Source organism: Carassius auratus, chromosome 22 (genome assembly GCF_003368295.1).
Source record: "Carassius auratus strain Wakin chromosome 22, ASM336829v1, whole genome shotgun sequence".
In the NCBI taxonomy this organism is placed as follows: Eukaryota; Metazoa; Chordata; class Actinopteri; order Cypriniformes; family Cyprinidae; genus Carassius; species Carassius auratus.
The window spans coordinates 9,843,547-9,869,389 of NC_039264.1; the positions used below are offsets into that span (position 1 = coordinate 9,843,547).

At 39.0% G+C, this 25,843-nt stretch overlaps 1 protein-coding gene across 3 annotated transcripts in view; it reads left to right on the forward strand.

Annotated features, from left to right (window-relative positions):
* The first annotated feature begins 1,266 nt into the window (after positions 1-1,266).
* The window catches only part of LOC113039652 (probable G-protein coupled receptor 153), a 33,439-nt gene continuing 8,862 nt past the window's right edge, over positions 1,267-25,843 (forward strand). For 2 of the 3 annotated variants that reach the window (XM_026197633.1, XM_026197635.1), the window contains exons 1-3: positions 1,267-1,586; positions 18,609-19,190; positions 24,672-25,104. In XM_026197633.1, the coding sequence (XP_026053418.1) occupies positions 18,838-19,190; positions 24,672-25,104 (786 nt within the window). In that variant the 5' untranslated portion in view covers positions 1,267-1,586; positions 18,609-18,837. Of the gene's footprint in view, positions 1,600-18,608; positions 19,191-24,671; positions 25,105-25,843 lie in introns of all 3 variants that reach the window. The other variant, XM_026197634.1, reaches the window with a different exon arrangement.

Consider the following 25,843-nt stretch of genomic DNA (forward strand, 5'->3'; position numbering starts at 1 on the left):
GACAAATAATAATGTTTGCTGGAAATTTCAAAAGGACAGAGGTACTGAGGTAGTTTTATTGACTGTATCTGGGAATGCCCACTTACTTAGCCTTTATGGCACCAAACCTTAAATATTTAGCTTGGATTGGATTGCTTGGAACAACAACACCATTATCACCAAGGTTGTGTCTATTGGGAGACAGGGAGCAGATGCCAAATATTACAAACAGAGAGTTTGCAGTGATCATGGTGGGGGTCTCTGTGATGGCTAGAGTCCTCTTAAAACACTGAAGAACTCCCAAAACCCCAGAGCTAAAAGCATGGGACAACATAAAGGGCAGCTGTGGCCTAATGGTTAGAGAGTTGGACTTGTAAACCGAAGGTCGCAGGTTTAAATCTCAGTGCCTGCAGGGCTGTAGGTGCGGGGAGTGAATGAACAGTACTCTCTTCCACCCTCAATACCCATGGCTAAAGTGCCCTGAGCAAGGCACTGACTGAAACCCCAATTGCTCCCTGGATGCTGGTAAAAATAGCTGCCCACTGCTCTTGTTGTGTATTTATGATGTGTGTGTGTGTTCCCTACTCAATGTGCACTTGGATGGGTTAAATGCAGAGCACCAATTCATAGTAAGGATTACCATACTTGGCAAAAGTCACGACTTTCATTTTTTCATAATGACTAAGACAGCCTTGTATGAACGTTTGCTTTACAAACTACGTAATAAGAATGAAGGAGATGTCCCTGTGTGTATTCTGGTTTGGGAAGACGTTTGGTCTTATGTGACGCTGTCTTTCCATGTGACACAATAATTTTGCCTTTTCATTATAATTATTTCTTAATTATTATTTATTTATGTTTTTATTTATTTTTAATTTTCTTTCTTTGTATTTAGCATTCTGCCTATGTCTGTTCATTTATGCCACTGTGTATATTTTGGCCTTACATGCACTTTGTACGAATCTGTAGATAAGAGACCCATGCTAATTTATAATATATATATATATATATATATATATATATAATTTGATCTTATGCATAGTTTATTTAAAGATATTATAAGTCATTTAGCAAAACGTGACCCATTTTTGCTGACTTCACCCTAAACGTGATAAATAGGTTTTGTGTGATTAAAAAAAAAATGTATTCAGTTCGACCTGGACGAGTTTTACCTAACTTATTTTAATCGACTCATTGACCGTTCAGAAACCATGTATGCGCTAAAACTACATGTTTTCTAACCTCATCTAGTTACAGTCAGTAAGAGAGAGAGAGAGAGATCTGATCCCAGCCTCCCATCATCTGATGCTCATTCATCCTCCTCCTCCTCTTCCTCCAGCAAGACCTCAATGAGACGTCGTGATAACGGACAGCCAATGTTGTTTCATCGCTCTCCACCATGGATTCATCTACTGTTCCCCTCTGGATGCGTAAACTGTGGTCTTTCTCCAACGGTTACTGCCACATTTAGCTATATTGTTTCCGTTTCTGGAGCGCAGTTGTATTTGGAATAAAATAGCGCACGAACCGAAACTGAGGAAATAGAGGTTGACAATGAAGCAGCAATAGATTTAAATCTGGAGATATCGACAGATGTCTACAAAGAGGTGGGTTACCAAGGTAACGTTTCCTTTCGCAAATCACTTAAACAGTAAGCGTAGTCTTCGTGGAGATGCCTGTCTGTTTGACATGTTTAAGAAGCACATTTGAGCCTAACGCGTTCGTGCATTCTGGTTTAATGCACGAGATTTTAAATACTGTTTTAATAGACGGGCTAAAAAAACATTTAACCTGATTTAACATGTATGTGTTCTTTCGATGGCCTAAGAAGCTGATTTGATCAAATGTGAGTTGAAGAATGACTTCATTTAGTACAGTTCAACATGATCACATGTGACATATCGCCCAGCTCACATTACAAACATCTTAGGCTATACTGAACACCTACACGACTGCAGTCAACTATTTATTACTGCAAATGTAATTTATTATTTCTACTACAGTATACAAAACCACAAACACGTTATTTGTCAATCTAATAAGTAACATTTTCCAAATAACACATTGAGATCATAAACGTATATTGTAAGCATATCGACGACAGCTCCATTAAGTTGACTGTAAATGGATGCGTTTAGCCATCATCTGCTTTACAGTGAGTATTAATATATTACTCATCAGTTATAACATAGGCCTATTTCTCATCTTTTTTTTTTTCTCTTTTTTATTTTATTTTATTTTTTTAAATCTAAGATAACATTTAAATCTTTTCAGCATTAAGATAAGAGATGTTAAGGTTTACCATTTATTTTTACCACTCGGAAACTAATCAACATTTATGTATAAGGATCACTATAAACATGCTTCTTCTACTGAATAAACAGCTAAATTTGCAAGCATTGAATTGTACAGATTAACATTGTGAATTTTATCTAAAAATAAATAAATATTAGTCACAACAGTTTACAATAAGGTATCATGCATTACAACTAGTAAATGCATTAGCTGCTGTGAACTAACGATTAGCAACATACTGTATCAATGTAGTAGTCTTATAAGCAACAACATATCTACAGGTGACCGTTAAAAGTACTTCCTACATCTGTTTAAAAGAAGTGTGCTCAATAGTACTGAATGTGCATTTGTGGAGTACCTTTAAATATTAAATGTATATTTATCTGTATAAAGCAGATACTATAATTTTAATAATGAAAGCAACGGCCACTTACAGTAAGCGTACTCTTAAAGAAAATGCACTAAAATAACTTTTCACATTACACAAAATTATATTATAATTATACTAAATTGCAACTTCATCATGTGTTTTTAATTGTGTACATAATAATATATTTAGTGTTTATTTTTGGAGCTGATTGATGGTAGGCCTCATTGATCTGAGCTTCCATACATCAGTTTTTGTGAAAAACACTTTATTTGTGGATAATTCTCTCAATATTAAATAAAATATGAAAATTGCACTGTTTATCACACTAGCATGCTCTAATGTTTAACCAATAATTTTTTTTAAAAGCTTTTATTTTGTACAAAAAATGTGCACACACACACACAAATAAATATATATATTTACACTTGTGGTGTTCCATGTCAAAAAGTATCAGGTTATAGGTGTACATGTTTCGGATCAAACTGTCAGAATCAGACTTTATTAGAGTGGAATAAGAGCCCGATGTCCTGTAGTGGGACCTGTGATTACAACTTGGTACCATGCAGCTCGATTGGCATTCGCCAGAGAACACCAGAATTGGTAGGTTCGTCATTAGCATCCTGTTCCCTTCACTGATGAGAGAAGGTTTACACTAAGCACACGTGACAGATGTGAAATAATATGGAGATGCTATGGGGAATATTATGTTGCATGCAACATCATCCAGCATGACTGGTTTGGCAGTGGGTCAGTAATGGTCTGGGGAGGCCTGCACAGACCTTCACATGTTAGCCAGGGGTTACCTTACTGCTGTTAGGTACCAGGATAAAATCCTCAGAGCTACTGTCATACAGTGGGTCTTGGTTTCCTCCTGGTGCATGATAATGCCTGGCCTCAGTGGCTGAGGGAACAGTTATTAGATGAAATTGGGATTGATGCAATTGATTGGTCTTTACATTCCCCAGACTTGAATCCAATTGAGAACCTCTTGGATATTATTTATCGGAGCATCCAATGTTGCTGTGATGAACTTCATGCTAATTGGATCAGCTTGTAAATTTAGTTTTTTATATAGATTTTTGATGTGATTTTGAATCTAGACTTCAGTGTGTTGATGATTTTGATTTCCTTTGATTGTTGTCACATATAGAATGTATTTTATATAAATTAAAATTTTTTAATTAAATATTTCATTTATTGAAATCCAGCATGTGATTTAAGGGTTCCCTTAATTTTTGAGCAGAGTATTTTCAGGCACAAATACATGTGTGAACATGAAAATTATCAACATGCTTCTGAACACTAAATATTTCTCAGATTTCCAATCTCCCCCATTCATTTTCAATGGATGGTAATCTTTGACCAATAAAGCTCAATAATGCCTGCAATCATTCCATATTTATACAAAACTAAATGAAGGAAAACTTATTTAAAAAAATAAATCCCTGAATCCAATTTTTGGTGATAATATAGCACAACAAGAGATTTATGAGAAATTGTTGGTAGGCCGGTCATTTTTTTTTTTTTTTTTTTTTTTTTACATAATAATATCTAAATGTAAACCAGTCCTTATTAAAAGAAAACAAGCTGATCCAAAGTTAGGTGATAATATAGCATAACAAGACATTTATAAGCTATTTGTTGTTGTCAGAACTATATGGACTTGTCTATGTGTGTTTTTTCCCCTGTGACCCAGTTTCTGTCTCTCCTTGATTGTTGATTAGTTCCCAGGTGTGTCTCCTTAGCTCCCTCATTATCCTGTCTTTATAAGCAATGTCCTTTCAGTTCAGTTTTCTCAGGTCTACTAGTTTGATACGTGTATTTTCCTCCTGTTCTCCCTGTTGGATTTACTTCTGTGTTTTATTAATAAAGACCATTTTGATTATCCTTGGCTCTGTGTTCCAGCATAGTGTGACAGAAGACCTCACCAAAACAGTTTAAATTGCATGTCTACCTTCCATTTCTTTTCCTTGTTTTTTCCTCCGTCCTTTTTCTTTCTGTTGTGTTGTATGGATCCCCTTCTTTGCCCGGAATACCTCCTCCTCCTGCTGGAGCAGCGGGAAAATTTGCTCGGGGCACACACCATACTGACCTGGATCATTGCGCGCCTCACCAACTACCTGGACGATGCCCTCTGTGCGTTCTATGATGCCAATTTAAACACTGCGTACAGAGTGCCATCGTCTGAGGATGGTCCCTGAGCGAATTTCACAGCCTTCGTGGAGTGGACACTGATGAGAAATGGATCTCTGTTCCCCACCTGTTCCCAGGGACTGACTGCCAGTGCCTCTCCCGGCCCAGAACCCAGCCCACCATCTCCCTATTGTACGAAGCATTAGCCCATGCCCACCGATGATGGAGAGCCAGAGCCCAACCTGTCAGACCAGGTGCGAGAGCCGGCTACAGTGCCCACCGCATGGGAGAGAGCAGCTGAGGGTGAGCAGACTATGGAACACCAAAAGGGCCAAAAAGAGGAGAAGGATCTTACTGATTGGGAATTGGAACTGGAGATTGAATTGCCCCCTCTCTCCGTCGTCTCCGCTGGTTCTGTCCAGCTCGCCTTCATCCTTGGTTTCCTCATTTGTGGGGGAAGTCGTGGCCTAATAGTTAGAGAGTCGGACTGGCAATCGAAAAGTTGTGAGTTCGAGTCTCGGGCCGGCAGTGCGTGTGTATGTACAGTTCCCTCTCCACCTTCAATACCACGACTTAGGTGCCCTTGAGCAAGGCACCGAACCCCCAACTGCTCCACGAATGCTGCAGCATAAATGGCTGCCCACTGGTCTGGGTGTGTGTTCACTGCTCTGTGTGTGTGTGTACTTCGGATGGGTTAAATGCAGAGCACAAATTCTGAGTATGGTCACCATACTTGGCTGAATGTCACTTCACTCACACACTCACTCTCTCATCCAGCTTTGAGGGGCCTACCGGTAACACCACGGTGTGTGCTCATCTGATCATGATTCTATCTCTCTATTAGTTCTATTGGATCTTAGTGCTGCGTTTGACACTATTGACCACAACATTCTTTTGCATAGACTTGAACACTTTGTTGGCATTAATGGAAGTGCATTAGCATGGTTTGAATCGTACTTATATGGCCGCCATCAGTTCATAGCAGTGAATGAAGAGGTATCATATCGATCACAAGTGCAGTATGGAGTACCTCAAGGCTCAGTATTAGGGCCGCTACTCTTCACTCTTTATATGTTACCCTTGTGAGATATCATCAGGAAACATGGTGTTAGCTTTCACTGTTATGCTGATGATACTCAGCTCTATATTTCTTCGCGGCCAGGTGAAACACACCAATTTGAAAAATGAATGGAATGCATAGTCGATATACATGGATGACAAGTAATTTCTTACTGCTAAATTCTGAAAAAAAAAAACAGATGTATTAATTATAGGACCTAAAAACTCTGCATGTATTAACATAGAACACTATCTAAAACTTGATGGTTTCTCTGTCAAATCTTTGTCATCAATTAGGAACCTAGGTGTGCTATTTGATAGCAATCTTATAAAGCTTATTACTTATAAAGCCCTGAATGGTTTAGCACCTCAGTATTTGAATGAGCTCTTGTTACATTTTAATCCTCCACGTCCGCTGCTTTCTAAAAACTCAATTTGATAATACCTAGAATATCAAAATCAACTGCGGGCGGCAGATCCTTTTCCTATTTGGCGCTTAAACTCTGGAATAACCTTTCTAACATTGTTCGGGAGGTAGACACACTCTTGCAGTTTAAATCTAGATTAAAGACCCATCTCTTTAACCTGGTTTACACATAACATACTAATATGCTTCTAATATCCAAATCCGTTAAAAGATTTTAAGGCTGCATTAATTAGGTAAACTGGAACCGGGAACACTTCCCATAACACCTGATGTACTTGCTACATCATCAGAAGAATGGCATCTACGCTAATATTAGTCTGTTTCTCTTTAATTCCGAGGTGACCGTAGCCACCAGTCTGTATCCAGATCAGAGGGTCCCTGCAGTCACCCGGATCCAGTACGTATCCAGACCAGATTGTGGATCGGCACCTAGAAAGGACCTCTACAGCCCTGAAAAACTGTGGAGATCATGACAACTAGAGCCCCAGATACAGATCCCCTGTAAAGACCTTGTCTCAGATGACCACCAGGACAAGATCACAGGAAACAGATGATTCTTTTGCACAATCTGACTTTGCTGCAGCCTGGAATTGAACTGCTGGTATCGTCTGACCAGAGGAGTACTGGCACCCAGACTGAGCCTGGTTTCTCCCAAGGTTTTTTCTCCATTCTGTCACCGATGGAGTTTTGGTTTCTTGCCGCTGTCGCCTCTGGCTTGCTTAGTTGGGGTCACTTCGTCTACAGCGATATAGTTGACTTGATTGCAAATCATTGTAAAGATACGATTTAAACTGGACTGAGCTGAATGATGAGATCACTGAATTCAATGATGAACTGCCTTTAACTGTCATTTTGCATTATTGACACACTGTTTTCCTAATGAATGTTGTTCAGTTGCTTTGATGCAATGTATTTTATTTAAAGCGCTATATAAATAAAGGTGACTTGACCTGACCTTGGAATAATAATGAAAGAGACTAATATTAGCATAGATGCCATTCTTCTTACAAGGTAGTGAGTTCATTGGGTGTTATGGGAAGTTTTCCCAGTTCCAGTTGACCCAAATTAATGCAGGCTAACAATCCTTTAACTTTTGGATTTGAATTATAGAAATGCGACAGTCCGTTATGTGTATGCCAGGTTAAATAGATCATGTTTTTTTAATCTAATCTAGTGAGTGTGTTTGCCTCTAATGTTCCCGAGACTGTGCACTAAATAGGAAAAGGATCTGCTACCCACAGTCGATTGTGATATTCTAGGTATTATCAAATGGTAAACATTTTGAGATTGCAGCATACATGAAGAACAATAATGCTATATTAGCTCGCTCAGGTATTGAGGAGCTAAACTATTCAGTGCTTTATAAGTAATTAGCAAGAATTTTAAATGTATTCGTTGCTCAATAGGGAGCCATTGCAGAGTTGACAGAAACTGGCTAATAGGGTCATACTTCCTGGTTCTAGTAAGAACTCTAGCTGCTGCATTTTGGGCTAGCTGGAATTTATTAAGTGGACAGAGCAACCACCCAATAAGGCATTACGATAATCAAACCTTTAGGTCATAAACACATGAATTAACTTTTTTGTGTTTCATTAAAAGCATGGGTCGTAATTTTTATATATTTTTTAAATGGAAAAATGCGGTTTTAGAAATGCTAGAAATGTTCGTTTCAAACAAAAGATTATTATCAAATAGCACACCTAGGTTTTCTAACTAAGAACTAAGAATTAACAGATCAGCCATCAAGTGTTTAGACAGTGTTCAACGCTGCTTCAGAAAAGCTTTGGGAACTGCAATACCCATTCCGCAATGCCGACAAATGCCACTAGGTCCGAGAGCCTATCTTAGGGCAACCAGAATTGGGCTACTAGAAATAGATGGACCTCTCTCCAGAACTCCTGGAAGCAGAGCAATTGAGGAAAAGGCATACAGACACAGTCTCAACCACGTTTGTACCATGGTATCCAGTTCGAGGTATCCAGATCGAGAGGAACTGGATTTAAAAAGGAAGAACCAGAGTGGATATTGTGATCAAGATGGAGCCTCCATTCACCAGGCTTCAGCCCCTGTCTATACAGGATGTTCCCTGATCAGGCACCTGGGTTGTAAATTACTCTTAGTGAAAGAAGCTTTCACTGAGCCCACAGGAGGATCTTGTATAGTGGGCATGAACGCAGACCCCCCTAGTGCTTGAGACCACAATGTGTTGTCTGTGCAGAAAAGCGCATGATGGCCCCTCAGGTCTGAAAGGGAGTGTTTCAGTGCATAAAACACGTCCAGCATTACCTGGCAATTTAAGTTTGAACATGAAATGAAAGAAGGAGCCTGGGCAGAGCGGCCACTCATGACCTCTGTCCAGTCCGCAAGTTATGCATTTGCCATTAGCATTATGTAAGCCGCCAACATGTATGTATGTGTCCTCTATGGTGACAAACCAGTCCTTGTATCTGATTTGAATCAGAACCGGTTTCAGTGTCAGCATCTTGAATGTGAACATTTTGACAAAATTATTTAGATTCAGACCTGTAAATGGATACAATTCCCCATCCCTCCATGGAACAATGAAGTTGCAGATGTAGAACCCAGACACCCTCTTGAGTGGAGGAACAAGTTATAATAATAATAATAATAATAATTCCTTACATTATAGCACTTTTCTAGGCACTCAAAGCACTTTACATTGTCAGGGGTATCTCCTCATCTACCACCAGTGTGCAGCATCCACCTGGATGATGCGAAGGCAGCCATATTGCGCCAGAACACCCACCACACACCAGCTTTCTGGTGGAGAGGAGACAGAGTGATGAAGCCAATCAGCAGATATAGGAGGCCATGATGGTCAGAGTCCAATGGGAAAATTTAGTCAGGTTGTTGAGGTCACACCTCTACTCTTCGAAAGACATCCTGGAATTTTTAATGACAGAGAGTCAGGACCTCGGTTTAACGTCTCATCTGAAGGATGGTGCTTGTTGACAGTATAGTGTCACTACACTGGGGTGCTAGAACCCACACAGACCACAGGGCGTGCACCCCTTACTGCCCTCACTAGCACCTCTTCCAGCAGCAACCTAGTTTTCCCATGAGGTCTCCCATCCAGGTACTGACCAGGCTCGGCCCTGCTTAGCTTCAGTGGGAAACCGGTACTTTTATGTGGCCTCCTTGCTCACAAGAATATCTACTTCCTGTTCCACTACAAGAGCCTGCCTGGGACACACCACCTGCAGGACCAATTGAGACAAATTTGGCAGAAGTTTCCACACTGCCAAGAGGTCTACTAAGGTAACCAGTCTCTAGAGACTGGCCTCTGGTATATTTGTAGTTGCCATTTTGGCACCCTGATTCCCTGTGGATTACCGGCAGGGAACAATCAACCTTATGGTTCTAATGACCTCATTTTAGGGGACGAGCATTGTTGTGCCATACTGTTGTTGGGTGGCAGCTGAGAACAGTGCTCCCTAAAGACTGCTGGGCCCAAAAACCAAAGGTGGTGGGGCTAACAGATCAGCCTCCTGAGGGCACTGAGGAGAGATGGACTCCATATAATGAGGTGTGAAACATTTCTCGCCAATTAAAGGAACCATTCTCTTGAGACTGGTCTCTTGAGCAATCAGCTTGGTGCGCTGAAACAGATGATCAGTAGCGACAAAGTGAACTGGCTGCTTGATAACCTCCTTAGAGGATAAGTTTCTGGGTAGACACTGAGAACTGACAATGTAGACCGTTGTGCCCCAGTGCACCAAAGGTGGTGGGGTTAACAGACTGGCCTCCTGAGGTCAACTAGGAGAGATGGGCACCCTATAATTCGGTGTGAACCACTCTTCCCCAGAGGGACCTGCCCTCAAATGTCCAACTGGAATCTGGACTTGTTGTTGCACCGATATGAGGAGCTGGCCTAAAAGTGGGAGACGTGGGTCCACCGTGTAGGCTTTATCTGCCTTCAGGGACGATGCTATATTGGGGACAGATACTGTAGGTCTCATGCATCTGTCCCACCTTTGGCATCAACCTATATCATTCAGCCCCCTAATGTTAGAATAATTCGTAACATAAGGTCTGAAGAGCTTAACTGAAACTGGCTTAACATATGATCTCAACACCTCGATGTGGAGATCAGGGAAAACCAGTAGGTCCCAATGTGGAGGTTATGATTTAGCACACTGGAAGTGTCCATCTAATTTACTCTTAGGATGAACATCCTGCTTCTCAGCTGCCCTGTCAATGTTTAACCTGGCTATGGCACAAGTTGAATCCTCCATCAACTGTACTAAGATGGCCTCAATCTTTTCTGTACCGATGTGCTGACCACATCAACCTCCTCAGAGGAAGAGAGGTTTAGCACCATGCTCTAACTCAGGAGTGAAGAAACTGCAGAGTGTGCTTCCGTGCCCCAAGAGAGCACTGTATTTAGAGGGTGAGGATGGAGAAAGGGAGCTGACTGTGTGTGCTCTGCTCCCAAACAAAAAACACAGCAATCTTGTATTCTCAATATAAGAGTTTAGGGGAAAGTTCATCCACAAAATTACAATAATTTTGGAATACAAAAGATACAAAGAAGAGCTGCAAGCTGCAAGAATGTTCTGTGTGTATCGTTGGATTCTTTCTTTCTGTCTTTTTTTTTTCAGGTGCATGTGGAGTATGTCAGGGCGTCAATTATTAAACATCAGATACATTTTGAATGAAGGCCATGCAGCACAGTCCATATTCACTTTAATGTCTTATCAACAAACAGTTGGAATTTCTTTTTCCACAAAGCACTGTCAAATGCTGGCATTACTGACTTTTTTTCTGTTTCTTTTCCTTTTTTTATAGATAAGTCTGTCTGGATGGTTCTTTCTTTGGTGTTCTTGGGATCTTATTAAGGATTTTAATTGCATACATTGGTATGTTCTTAAATTTGAGCTCAATGATTTGGGGTCTTCTAAAACTGAAGATCTTAGGTTTTATTTATTTTTTCTTAGAAGAAATATCTGAGATGTAAGTGATGCAAGAGAAAATCTATGTCTTATGGGTGTTTAGGAAAGTATGTATATAGACTCCATCAGCATCTCTACTACTGATACATTTAATTTTGTTTTCCCCTTTGACAGCAGTGGATTCTTCCATGCTAAACTCACATGAAGGGTGCAGCTGTGTGGTCTCTTTTGGATAGCTGACTCATGTACTTTGACACTGACTGAGTTGAGATGTGTATGCAAGTCTTGTTGTTATCCTTGGCTTCTTGGAGTTGAGTCGCAACAATTTTATGTCTATGCTCATGGGCAAAATTGGAGGGCCTGAATAGATTGGCAGTTTATTTAAATGTTATTTATTTTGTGATGCTTTCAAACAGTGGTGTGATTTGCTAAAAAATACTTGGAATTGGTTTTGAAACAATTCACACTCCCATAGACATCAGAAACCTTTCCTCTTATAATGTGTTAATTTTATTTTCATGCTCTGGTTGCTGTGTGTGCATGCTTTTCCAGGAAAAGTGTCCATACAAGGAATTGCCGGCAGCTATATCACCCTGGAGCCCAAGACCGGTTGCCCACTGAAGCTAGGCAGGGCTGAGCCTGGTCAGTACCTGGATGGGAGACCTCCTGAGAAAACTAGGTTGCTGCTGGAAGAGGTGCTAGTGAGGCCAGCAGGGGGTGCTCACCCTGTGGTCTGTGTGGGTCTTAGCGCCCCAGTGTAGTGATGGGGACACTATACTGTCAACAAGCACCGTCCTTCGGATGAGACGTTAAACCGAGGTCCTGACTCTCTGTGGTCATTAAAAATCCCAGGATGTCTTTCGAAAAAGAGTAGAGGTGTGACCTCGGCATCCTGGCCAGATTCACCCATTGGCCTCTGACCATCATGGCCTCCTAACAGTCCCCATATCTGCTGATTTGCTTCATCACTCTGTCTCCTCTCCACCAGAAAGCTGGTGTGTGGTGGGCGTTCTGACGCACTATGGCTGCCGTCGTATCATCCAGGTGGATGCTGCACACTGGTGGTAGATGAGGAGATACCCCCTGACCATGTAAGCGCTTTGAGTGTCTAGAAAAGCGCTATATAAATGTAAGGAATTATTATTAATTCCACCCGTCATGAAGGGCTATACTCAAAATAAAACTTTCTAAAACTTATACGAACCCTTGAGGAAGTGTATTTCATATGTCCAGCTCATTATAATTATTTTTTTTTTTTTACTTTGGCCACATTTAGCATGAGAATCCAGCTCTTTAACAGTGTAAATAACCCAGAATGCATGAAATAGCATTAAACCCTTGCTTTAATGAAACTTGATATACATAGACAACAGGACATTCTCGGTACACATGCCTAGTTGCATGAGATTCCAACCATAGGGGAAACTACAACTGAAAAAACTCAGTTTGTCAGGCATCTTCAGCAAAAACAAACCTCAAAAAATCTTTCTCAGATATTTTTCATTAATGCTAGCTGCTTCTGTGTTGACACACACACACACACACACACATACCTACACACACATACATACACACAAGGTGCTTTTCAGATTTATTGAAAGGACAAACTTAGTTATCTTAGGTATCTTGTGTGTTTGATTAGGGATGGAGCTGAGAGTTTAGGGACAGTGGTCCTCATCTCCATGTACAGTAGCAGACCCACAGTGGGGACTAGGGCAGGGATACTCAAATCTGTCTTGCGAGATCCACTTTCCTGCAGAGTTTCAACAGTTTATAACAAAAAAATAATAACAAAAATTATGACTTTATTCAGCATTGTCTTCCCTTCCAGGTATGTTGTGAGTGTGTTCACAACACTGCAGTGATGCTGCTGACGTACAACACTGCTGACATGTTATCTTTGTTATTGGGTGCACCAGAAAACACGTCAGCAGTGTCATACGTCATCAGCACCGTGATGATGTTTTTATTACCTTTCTGGACATATCTTAAAGGCGGGGTGAAATGCTATTTCATGCATACTGAGTTTTTTTATACTGTTAAAGAGTTGGATTCCCATGCTAAACATGGACAAAGTTTCAAAAATTAAGTTGCACGTTTGAGCAGAGCGGAGCAGAGACATTCACTGATCAGAGCGAGAGCGTCGCGAAATGTCACAGAAGAAGTGTGTTTTTGGTTGCGAGAGCAAGACAACCCTGCACAGACCCTGCACAAAAAAAAAACATTAAGGGACCAGTGGACAGAGTTTATTTTTACAGAGCATCGACAAAGTTGTGCAAGTGTTTTTGTTTGTTAACTGCATTTCGAAGATTTGCGTATCGTTTATTTCTTAAGGATAATGCAATCCCAACAAAAAAAAGGGTCACGATCGTGTGTTGGAACCGCAGGCGGTGAGTAAAACTGCTTCAAATATCTCTGTGTTGTTAACTTAGCTATCGGCGCGTAAGCACATCAAGTAAACCTTGTACACCTTTAAAAAAAAAAGACGACATAAAGTGGAACTTAGTCATTTTCCAAAACCGCTAAGCAAATATATAGAGTTTCTATACATACCACATAGAGACGTCCTGCTGTAGTCATTGCTGCTGCTGCTCTCGTTCAGTTTCAGCCTCGGGATCTGATTCTGGATCATAAATAAACGGCTGAATCTGACTGTTAGCCATGGTTTGATTTGGATGATGGTTTTTTTTCCTCACCGTAATGTCACAACTTCCAAACGCTCTCAACGCAAAAGCCTACTCGCGCTCGTGATTCTTTAGCTCCGCCCACACGTCACGTCTACAGACGCTCGTGTTTTTCCGGAAAAAATCGGCACAGATAATTTTTCTCTTATAAATATAATAAAACTAAAGACTTTTTGGAGATATTAAGGATGCAGTACTACTCTATAGGTACTCAAGATTTCACCCCCCCTTTAAACTGTGTTCCGAAGATGAATGGCGGTCTTATGGGTTTGGAACGACATGAGGGTCAGTCATTAATGACATAATTTTCTTTTTTGGGTAAAAAAAGAAAAAGCTAGCATTTACACAAAATAATCACAGTATTCAAAATGAGATTAAACGTGGAATCAAAAGGGCTAAATGGAAGTATAAACTTAAAGTGGAACACAGACTGAGTAATAATCTTTTAGGCTCAGCATGGGACAGCATTAAAACAATGGTGAGTCTAAAATGATAAAATAAAGAATAAGGTGGCATTGGAAGGCTTCACTTCAAAACTATCCTTGGCCCAAGAACTAAAAAAAAAATTTAAAGATTTGATAAACATGATTTTACTGACCCACCCTCAATCAGCTGTATGTTTCTCTGGACAGAATGTTGTGAACACCTTTAAATATTGCAAAGACAATACAAGTCTGGGCCCAGACTTTATTGGCAGCCGTGTTCCTTCTTGTTGTGCGGAACAGCTAGGCCCTATTTTTTTTATAATATTTTTAATCAATCTATGTGCCAACAGAAGATCCAACAGAGACTTATGGAAACCGTCAATTATAGTTTCTTTTTGGAAAGCCACCCAGTCCCATAGCCCTATTTGGATGATGTTTTTTTTCTCACGGTAATGTCATAACTTCCAAACGCTCTCAACGCAAAAGCCTACTCGCGCTTGTGATTCTTTAGCTCCGCCCACACATCACGCCTCCAGACGCTCGTGTTTTTCTGGAAAAAGTCATTTGTGATTAAGTGCTTTGAATAGCTGATCAAAAGAGAATTGTCATCTATGACAAATTGACTCCTTAACACACTACAGTTTGCATGCAGACTAAACAGAGGGGTCCAGGGGGCAACTGTCACAGTACTCAACCTCATTCTTAATCACCTTGAGGGCAATAGAAATCATGCCAGACTACTGTTTGTGGATTTCTCGTCAGCCTTTAACACCATTCAGCCCCACCTGTTGGTTGAGAAGCTCTTGTATCAGTTCAAACTGGAGGCCTCCCTTGTGGACTGGATATTAGACTTCCTCACAAACAGAACCCAGCGAGTGAGAGTAAATGGCTATCTCTCTGACTTGGCCCTTACATCAACTGGCTCACCCCAGGGGTGTTTTCTTTTCCCCCTTTTCTATATTCTGTACACTAACGCTTGCCATTCTGTGATTGAAGACCAATATTTTGTGAAGTTTGCTGATGATACAGTTATTGTCAGCTGATTGAACAATAAGGAAACTTCACACGGTTCGGTCATTGATCACTTTGTAACATGGTGTCAGGATGCCTTTCTTGAAATTAATGTCTCTAAGACCAAGGACATGTGTATTGATTTTAGGCGCAATATCACTAACACTGAAAAAACTAGTATAATTGGTCAAGAAATAGAGGTTGTTACAGAGTATAAGTATCTAGGAGTCATTATTGATGATAAGTTGTGTTTTGAAATAAATACCAGTTTGCTTTGCAAGAAAGGCCAGCAGCGACAGTATTGCCTGAGGAAGCTGGCAAAGTTTAATGTGGATAATACCCTGTTAACCCTTTTTTATAGGTCCTTTGTTGAGTCGGTTGTTACCTTCTCTTTAATCTGCTGGTATGGGTCTATCACTGTAAAACCAAAAAACTCCCTTAACTCAAGGTTAATTAATGTGAGCACTGTATCACAGGTTCTATGCAGAGAGGTATGGAGGATTTTATTTATTTTTTTATCAGAAGCAGATGTTAAGAAGGGTTTAATCTATCCTGCTAGATTTCATCCCTCTTTTGATCCTGCAGCAATTCTCAATTCTATAAAGAACCACAGATAACTTATTGACTTACTATTTATTGATTTTGTGTGTCTTTGTGTGTGATTTGTACTATACTATCTGTTGCATAACGAATTGCCCCACTGGGGACAAGTAAAGATTTTGAACTTGAGTTACGGAGTGATTCAAAAGGAAGAGCCACTTGTTCTGCACGTCCATACCTCATTGTGCTATTTCTGCGTTATTGCACATGTCCAGTACTTTCAGTTTCCGGATTCAATCCAACCAAGTGTTTACATGCACTCTCAATCATATTAGAAAAGGAATAAACCACCCCCTTCAATCTGATCGAAACTTCATTCCAATCGTGCTTAATCAGATCGATTAAGGTGTTCACATGAAGGCTTTTCAGCCCGACTGAGCCATCAATCCAATTACAAATGGATTATTTGTTTGCATGTAAGTGTAGCCATTGAACCATTGTGCAAAGCATGCCAAAATAACTTTTTACCATTGAAAGATTCATGTAAACGTGAATTTCATTATTTATAAAAAAGTAAGATTCAATTGTGACACAAGTAAATAAAGTTGGAAAAATATTTAAGTGGCTATATTTTGTGAGTGATCAGAAAAAAACTCTATTTGATAATACCTAGAATATCAAAATCAACTGCGGGTGGTAGATCCTTTTCCTATTTAACGCCTAAACTCTGGAGTAACCTACCTAACATTGCTCTTGCAGTTTAAATCTAGATTAAAGTCAAATCAAGTCAAGTCACATTTATTTATGTAGCGCTTTAAACATGAATGAATGCACTCTAAGTCGCTTTACATATAAGTATCTAGTAAATTCATACATTTGTTCATTCTCTTTAACCTTTATTTAATTCACTAAAGTAAAAAAAAAGTTTCTGATGTTTCACTGGCCATCTTAATTTTAATTTGCAAATATTAACAAATTTGGATTTTGATGGATTTTGATATCCACATTAAACTTTGATGGCTGAAACACACTTCAAAAAGTTGGGACAGAGACATGTTTACCACAGTGTCACATCAACTTTCATTTTAATTGCAGTGTTTAATTGTTGGCAACTGAAAATACTAATTGTTAAAGTTTTTCAAACAAAATTTTCATCCAGTCTCTCTTGATACAAGACTTCAGATGCTCGGAAGTCTGATCGTCATTGTCTGATTCTCCTTTTCATGACTGGTCATACATTTTCAATGCGAGACAGATCTGGACTGATCTAGCACATTCACTCTGTGTCTACGAAAGCACGCTGTTGTATAACATGCAGAATGAGACCTGGCTTCTTGATGGCATTTTATGTCTCTGTACAATTCCAATATATGCCTCCATGTCTTTGCACATATGCCAGTCACCCATGCCATTTGTTCTGCTGCGTCTCGAAACTATGACAGATGTTTGCTTTTTCATTTGTCGCTGATAAAAGTCTGGATGGTTCCTTTCATCTTTGAGATTGAGAACTCGACATCCATTTTTCTCAGAAACCCGTTTAAATGTGGACTCATCCAAGCACAGCAAACATTTCCATGTCTTTTTGATTATCTGAGATGAGCACTGGCCAGAGTACCCTGCGGAATCACTGCATAGAAATGATGTAGCGCTTTCTCGCAAAGTAACAGAGATTCGGGTTGCATTTATTGATGCAGCAACAGACTGTGTTAAGTGACAGCAGTTTTCAGAAGCGCTCCTGAGCCCATGCTGCTATATTTAACACTGCAGCATGATGGCTCAGATACATTTAACTGAGGTTTCCTGCCTCACCCTACACAGGGTAACTGAGATTCTCTGCATTCTCTGAAAATGTTTACAGTATTATGTATGGTAGTTGGTGAAATACCTAGATTCGTTGTGATTTTGCATTTATACATGCAATTTTTTATTTATTTGACAGTTCTATCATGGAATTTGGCACAAAGTGATGAGCCATGATCCAGCTTTGCTTGCAAATACTGAGATGCTCCCTTTTTCAGATTCAGAATACTATATAATTTTATACCCCAACATGATACCCTCACATATTACCAGTTCACCTGCTTACAGTGAACTGTTTCAAAACATTTTAAGTTGGATATTCTATAACCTTTTTACTTTTATTTAGCCTCTCTCGCAACTTTTTAGTAGTTTGTTGCAGCCATCAAAATCCCAATTTGTTTATATTTACAAAATACATTTAAGTTGCTCAGTGTAAAGTTTGGAAATATTTTCCAATTTTAAATGTAAAGAGAATGAACAAATCAATCTTTATCTTTTTTTTTTTTTTTTTTTTTTTTTGCATTTTACAACACTTCTGAACTTTTCTTTTAATGTTTGAAAATGACAGTTGAAAACATTAGAAATTTAGAAAAATAATCAAAGTCTAATAAAATGTAATCAGTTACATTAAAAAAGTAACTGAAATAGTTACACTACATTTTAATAGGTAACTTGTAATCTATAACCTATTGCATTTCCAAAATAACCTTCCCAAAACTGGTTACTGAAATACAAATTGTAATCCGGCCCAGCAGTATCTATATAAAGGATTTCTAAAAACCATAAAATCATGGAAATTCAGTGGTCAGTAGGTCTAGGAATTCTGAATCTATTTGCATTTAATATAATTAGCTATGCCACTAAGTCTTCCGTCTGTCTTTTCTGTGTCTCTATATTCTTGTTCATTCTCTTCACATGTTTATAAAATCTGTCTTTTCTTTTCTTTTCTGTTCTTTTTTTTTTTTTTTGCAGGATTATTACGGCAGTGGACTGACTGTCAGCGCGTGTGCTACTCTTCTACCTGACCCCACTGCCCCCTCAATTTGCTATGCCCCCCTCCCCGTCCTTTCAGCACATCCAGTGGAAGGACTGCCCGTCCCTGTAGGAATGTCTGTTTGGGCCTGGCATCTGTCTCTGTCCACGGCTGCTCCTACACCTTTTGCCATTCCACCCCCCATCAGCTCTCACAGGCTTCTCCATCATGAACGATGAGGTCAATAGCACTAATGCACTGGCCTGGCTGGTCTGCTCAGGAGTGTCCATCCTGGCCAATGCCTGGGGAATCCTGAGTGTGAGCGCCAAGCAGAAGAAGTGGAAGCCTCTGGAATTCCTCATCTGCACACTGGCTGGGACACACATTCTCAACATGGGTATCCCTATCACCATGTATTGCGTCATTCAGTTGCGGCGACAGCACTCAAACTATGAATGGAACGAAGGACTTTGCAAGGTGTTTGTCTCCACCTTCTACACCCTTACCCTGGTCACCTGCTTCTCCGTCACCTCCCTGTCCTACCACCGCATGTGGATGGTCCGCTGGCCTGTCAACTATAGGTAAGCAAAAGGCTCTTTACATTGATACAAGGACATTAATAAGGGACATATTAATTAGTGGGATATTATTAGCTTTTGCTTTTGCTTTTGAGAATTCTACGTTTACATTTAGTCATTTTGCAGACGCTTTTAACCAAAGCGACTTACAGTTGGGGAATACATAAAGCGTTTCTTCTTAAAGAGGCAAACAGACACAGAAAGTGTCTGTCTTAATTTAAAAGTCTTAATTTACATTTACATTTATGCATTTAGTAGACAAAACCCACAACTTTTTTTAACCTTTATTTATATAGTGCTTTTAACAATACAGATTGTAACAGCAACTGAACAGCATTTAATAGGAAAATAGTGTCAATCATGCAAAAAGGCAGTTCAACATTGAATTCAGTGATGTCATCATCTGTGCAATCAAGTCAACGAAATAGCTGGAAATGAAGTGTCCCCAACTAAGTAAGCCAAAGGCAACAGCGGCAAGGAACCAAAACTCCATTTGTGACAGCATGGAGAAAAAGACCTTGGGAGAAACCAGGCTCAGTCGGGGTGCAAGTTCTCATCTGGCCAGACGAAACCAGTAGTTCAATTCCAGGCTGCAGCAAAGTCAGTGCAGTGCAGAAGAATCATCTGTTTCCTGTGGTCTTGTCCCAATGGCCATCTAGGAGACAAGATCTTAACTGTGGATCTGTCTCTGGGGCTCTTCTAGTTTTCCTGGTCTTCGCTGACATTGGCTCTAGAGGTCCTTTCTAGGTGCTGATCCACCATCTGGTCTGGATACGTACTGGATCCGGGTGACTGCAGTGACCCTCTGATCTGGATACAGACTGGATCTGGTGGCTACAGTGACCTTGGAATAAGAGAGAAACAGACTAATATTACCGTAGATGCCATTTTTGTAACGATGTAGCAAGTACATCGTGTGTTATGGAAAGTTTTCCCGGTTCAGGATTTCCTAATTAATGCAGCCTAAAAATCAGATTTGAATATAAGAAAATTGTTAGTGTGTTATGTGTAAGCCAGGTTAAAGTGATGGGTCTTTAATCTTGATTTAAACTGCAAGAGTGTGTCTGCCTCCCAAACAATGTTAGGTAGGTTACTCCAGAGTTTGGGAGCTAAGTAAGAAAAAGATCTGCCGCCCGCAGTTGATTTTGATATTGAAGGGTTTATCAAATTGCCTGAGTTTTGAGAATGCAGTGGTCGTAGAGGACTATAGTGCAATTAGAGCTTGTTCAAATACTGAGGTGCTAAACCATTCAGGGCTTTATAAGTAATAAGCAAGATTTTAAAATCTGTAAGATGTTTAATAGGGAGGCAGTGCAGTGTTGACAGAACCGGACTAACATGGTCATAATTCCTGGTTCTAGTAATAACTCAAGCTGCTGAATTGTGGACTAGCTGGAGTTTGTTTATTAAGTGTGCAGAACATCCACCCAATATACCATTATAATAATCTAACCTTGAGGTCATGAACGGATGAATACAATTTCTGATTTGACATTGAGAGCATAGGTCGTACTTTAGATATATTTTTGAGATGGACAAATGCAGTTTTACAAATGCTAGAAATGTGACTTTCAAAGTAAAGAATGCTATCAAATAACACACCTAGGTTCCTAATTGATGACGAAGAATTGACAGAGCAGCCACCAAGTCTTAGACAGTATTCTAGATTATTACACTGAACAAAATTATAAATGCAATACTGTTTTTGCCGCCATTTTTCATGAGCTGAACTCCAAGTTCTAAGACTTTTTCTTTGTACACAAAAGACCTATTTCTCTCAAATTTTGTTTACAGATCTTTGTTAGTGAGATAAGTGTTAGTAGAGATAATCCATCCACCTCCAGGTGTGGCATATCAACATGCCGATTAGACAGCATGATTATTGCACACGTGAGCCTTAGGCTGGCCACAATAAAAGGCTACTCTAAAATATGTAGTTTTATCTCAGAGCACAATGCCACAGATGTGGCAAGTTTTGAAGGAGCGTGCAATTGGCATTCTGACTGCAGGAATGTCCGTCCACTAGAGCTGTTGCTCATGAATTGAATGTTCACTTCTCTACCATAAATTTCAGAGAATTGCCTGAATTGGCTGCTCTCTTTCTTCTTCCTTAAGCGTAAAGGAGAAACTGTATCTAAAATGCTAAAAAAGAGTCCAAAGATTCTTTTACATCATCTTGTTGTTCTTTGGATGGGCAAAGGAATTAAGATAAATCAGGAATATTAGTTACAAAGCAGTCTTTTGTTGAACAAGTGATTATTCTACCATACTTGTAACAAGAAGTAGAATTTACAGTTTTAGCTATATGAAGTTTAAATGAGACTAGCTAATGATCTGTGATATCACCACTGGGCTTCATAATTTCAGCACCATCAACGTCAATCCCATGTGACAGTATTAAATCTAGAGAATGATTTCGACAATGAGTAGGACCTGACACGTATTGTCCAACCACGATAGAGTTCAAAATGTTTATGAATGATGATCCCAATGCATTTTTTTCATTATCAACATGGATATTAATATCATCAAGAATTAAAACTTTATCTGCAGCCAGCACTAATTTGCATATAAAATCAGCAAATTCTTTAATAAAGTCTGTATGGTGTCCTGTTTTGTTTACACTTGTTTCTCTGGATAATGTTATATGAAGCACAATTACTTAAAACAAGTTATTCCTGAAGCCTGTACTCTTGAGAAATACTAAAAATATTTTTATAAATTGTAGCAACTCCTCCCCCTTTACCTTTTGGACGCAGCTCATGTTTATAACAGTAATCCTGGGGGGTAGACTCATTTAAAATAATGTAATCATCAGGTTTTTGCCAGGTTTCTGTCAAACAGAGCATATCTAGGTTATGGTCAGTGATCATATCATTTACAAAAAGGTGCTTTCGTAGAAAGAGACCTGATATTCAATAAGCCAAGCTATATCATCTGTTTTTTATTTTTTGAACCTCAATTAAATTGTTACTCTTAAATTGATTTGGAAGTTTTATTTTTATTTTTATTTTTTTTGCATTTTCTAGTTCAGGGAACAGATACAGTCTCTATAGTGTGCTATCTAGGTGAAAGAGTCTCTATGTGCTGAGAAATAACTGATTTCTGTGGCGTGAGGTGCCTAGCAGATGGTTGGTTTAGCCAGTCTGTCTGCTTCCTGACCTGGGCCCCAGTTAGTCAAGTGCAAACTCTAAGATTAAGGGTCATATTTCTAGAGAGAAGAGCGGCATTATCCCAGGAGGAATGAAAAACTCTCTTTTCAACAGGTCAGGTCTGCCCCTAAAAACTCATCCAATTGTCTATAAAACCTAAAATATTCTGCAGGCACCACTAAGACAACCAGCCATTGATTGCAATCTGCTATGTATCTCATCACCACGGTAAGCAGGGAGGAAACCAGAGCATATTAAAGTGTCTGAAATGGTACTTGCAAGTTCACACATCTCTTTAATTATATTTTTAGTGATCTCTGACTTTCGAAGTCAAATATCATTAGCACAAGCGTGAAAAACAATCTTACTGAATTTACATTTAGCATTAGCCAGCACTTTTAAATTTGCCAAGATGTCAGCCGCTCTGGCTCCTGGCTCTATTTTCACATTCCGTACAATAGAATCACCAATAACTACAGCACATAGGCTGGGAATGTACTATTGCCAGCATAGATTATTTTAGAGCTTGTGGCTTACTTAGTTCAGGTCTAAAGGACATTTAATCATTGATAATGAAACAAAATATTAACATAAAATTTCTCAAGAGCAATTTTTGAAGGGGACAAAAATGATACAGAAGAAAGTCTTACTAAAGCACCAAGGAGACCGTGCCAAATAAGACAACTTCAAATTTTGGTCACGCTGCGAGAGCACTCGTGTCCATTGTAGACATTACTGTCTGTGACAGTGTTAGCAAGTCTGCGGTTTTCCTGTGGAATTGGGCTACTTTACCACTGTTTCAGTTGGTTGTTATTCGTGTCCTGGTGTTGAAGCAACCCCAATAATGTGTATTTTAGCCTCCGGAATCCGATTTATACCAGGGGACTCCCTCGAAACACGGTTAGTTTGGGCTACTTTTGGGTTAGTTTTGAGTAGTAATAGGGCTGGTTTTGTTGTGAAAACCTGGCAACCCTTTCAGTCAAACAGGTAATCTTATTATTGCTAAAATAACGACTCATCAAAAAATAGATCTGTAATAAAAATAAAATAATCTCTTCTTCCGAAAGTGTATAAAATAGCTGAGACAACCTTACTGGAGTTTCGCAACTAATGACTTTGTTCTCACTTACTGGACTTGTGTGAGTGTAGGTGATGTAAAAGAGGCCTTTGGACTAAAGCAATGTGAGCCAAGTGAGGGGGAGACTCAAAATGTTTCTAAACATAAAATGCATTTTTGCCCCATATATGTTGTTTCATTATTGCATTATGATAAATTAGTGCAATAGTAAAAATATTGTAAAATACACCATGTATGAGTCCACATGAGTCTTTATACATTTTCAAAAAACATCTAAAGACAAATCTTTTTCGCCAGCACTTGACCAACTAATACTAGCACTTATCTTTTCTTTTCTCATTACGATTATAATTTTGAGTAAAAATAATTTCTATCAGTTTAACCATTATACAGCATAATGAAAATTTTACTAAAACCTGACTAAAATGCTCATACAGTACATTTTATTGGTTTAAACTTGACTAAACAAAAACAGGACAAGGTTGACTAAATATGATAACTAAAATGTTCTTTTGAGTTAGACTAAGACTAAGTTAAAAATGGCTGCCAAAATTAATACTGCCGTATGGTTAACAAATAATAATCTTACTGCTAAAATGTCAAGTTTTCATTGACTACTTAAACTACTAAAACTAGAGTATAAAAATTTAGATTTTCTTTGACCAAAAGACTAAGATTAAGACTAAAACTCAAAATAGCTGACAAAATTAACACTAATGTGACATACTCTTAATCACACTGTTAAATTATTTTTCAGTGATAAGAGGTGTGACATACAGCCAATTATGGTGACCCATACTCAGAATTCATGCTCTGCATTTAACCCATCCAAAGTGCACACACACACACACACACACACACACACACACACACAGCAGTGATCACACACCTGGAACAATGGGCAGCCATTAGGGCTGTTCAATTCCACAATTTTTGGAATCGATTCCAATTTCAATTCCTTATTCTGGAATTGATGGGAATTGATTACAAGAATCAGTAATCGATCAGAATCAGAAACAGTTCAGCTGAATTATGAAGTTAACTTTGACTGTATACTTATTTGTACAATAATAACAAACTGTACACTGAAACAAAATAACCAGAACATTAATAACTGATAGAGCTCATGGTTTATCTGTCAATCAGATTATATATATATATATATATATATATATATATATATAGTAATCTCAAAGTATGTTCATTCTAGCATTATTAACATTATAATCTTTAATGTCTTTTGTCTTCTGCAAGGTTGAGTAACACCAAAAAGCAGGCTGTCCATACGGTCATGGGCATCTGGATGGTGTCATTCATTCTGTCCACCTTGCCCGCTGTTGGCTGGCATGATACCACTGAGCGCTTTTACACCCACGACAACTGTCGCTTCATTGTGACCGAGATTGGCTTGGGATTTGGTGTCTGCTTCCTGTTGCTGATCAGTGGGAGTGTAGTGATGGGCGTCATCTGTATTGGAATTGCCCTCTTTCAGACCTTTTCCATCCAGATGGGTCAAAACGCAGACAAGAACAAATTTAACGTGCCCACGATTGTAGTGGAGGATGCCCAGGGCAAGAGGCGTTCATCCATCGACGGCTCAGAGCCTGTAAAGACGTCGCTGCAGATCACCTATCTGATCAGTGGAATAGTCTTCATATACGACTTTCTAACTGGATTCCCCATATTGGTGAGTGTTTTTGTCTTTATTTAAGAGAACATGAGATGCAGTCTTCAGTGGAGTCTCAGTGGTGTTTATATTTGCATAGGAATATGAGTTGGGAGTTGCCTTGATTGACCTATGAATGATATTGGCTTTTTGAGTACTATCGTTGAAGAGAGTGCTTTTTAATGATCCAACATCCAAAAATCCCAGCAACACTGTGAAAAATGCTAGTTAAAAGAAATTTGTTGTGATAACTTAAATATCCAACATATGTAATCTAAAGTTAACTAAACGTATAGTTTTAAGTCAAGCACCAAACACATACTTTTAAAGCTGAAACAAGATAGTATTACTTATTCTAATGTTTAATTTTAAGTTGTGCTAATTAATCGGAGTATCAGAGTATTTTTTTTAAAGTAAATATGTTGCAAACTCATATAAACAACAGTAGAAGTGTGGCTTACTTTTTGATGGTTTGTTGGGATGTGTTCCTTACATGTTTCTCTGTACTAATTTCAAAGTTTGATATAAGTCAATACATTAAAAACATAAACATGTGGCCTTCAAATATTGTTCAATAATGTATCTATTCTGACACATCATATGGATTTTGTCTGTTGCTATGGTTATCACAATGTCAAACATAAAAATTTCAGATTCAGTCCCGCATTTTAAAATAGTCGTCACTCCTGCAGTGTGTACATGAAAACCTTTATTCAAATTATGAATGGTTTATACAAAGAAAGTGAGCAAAGACGCTCAG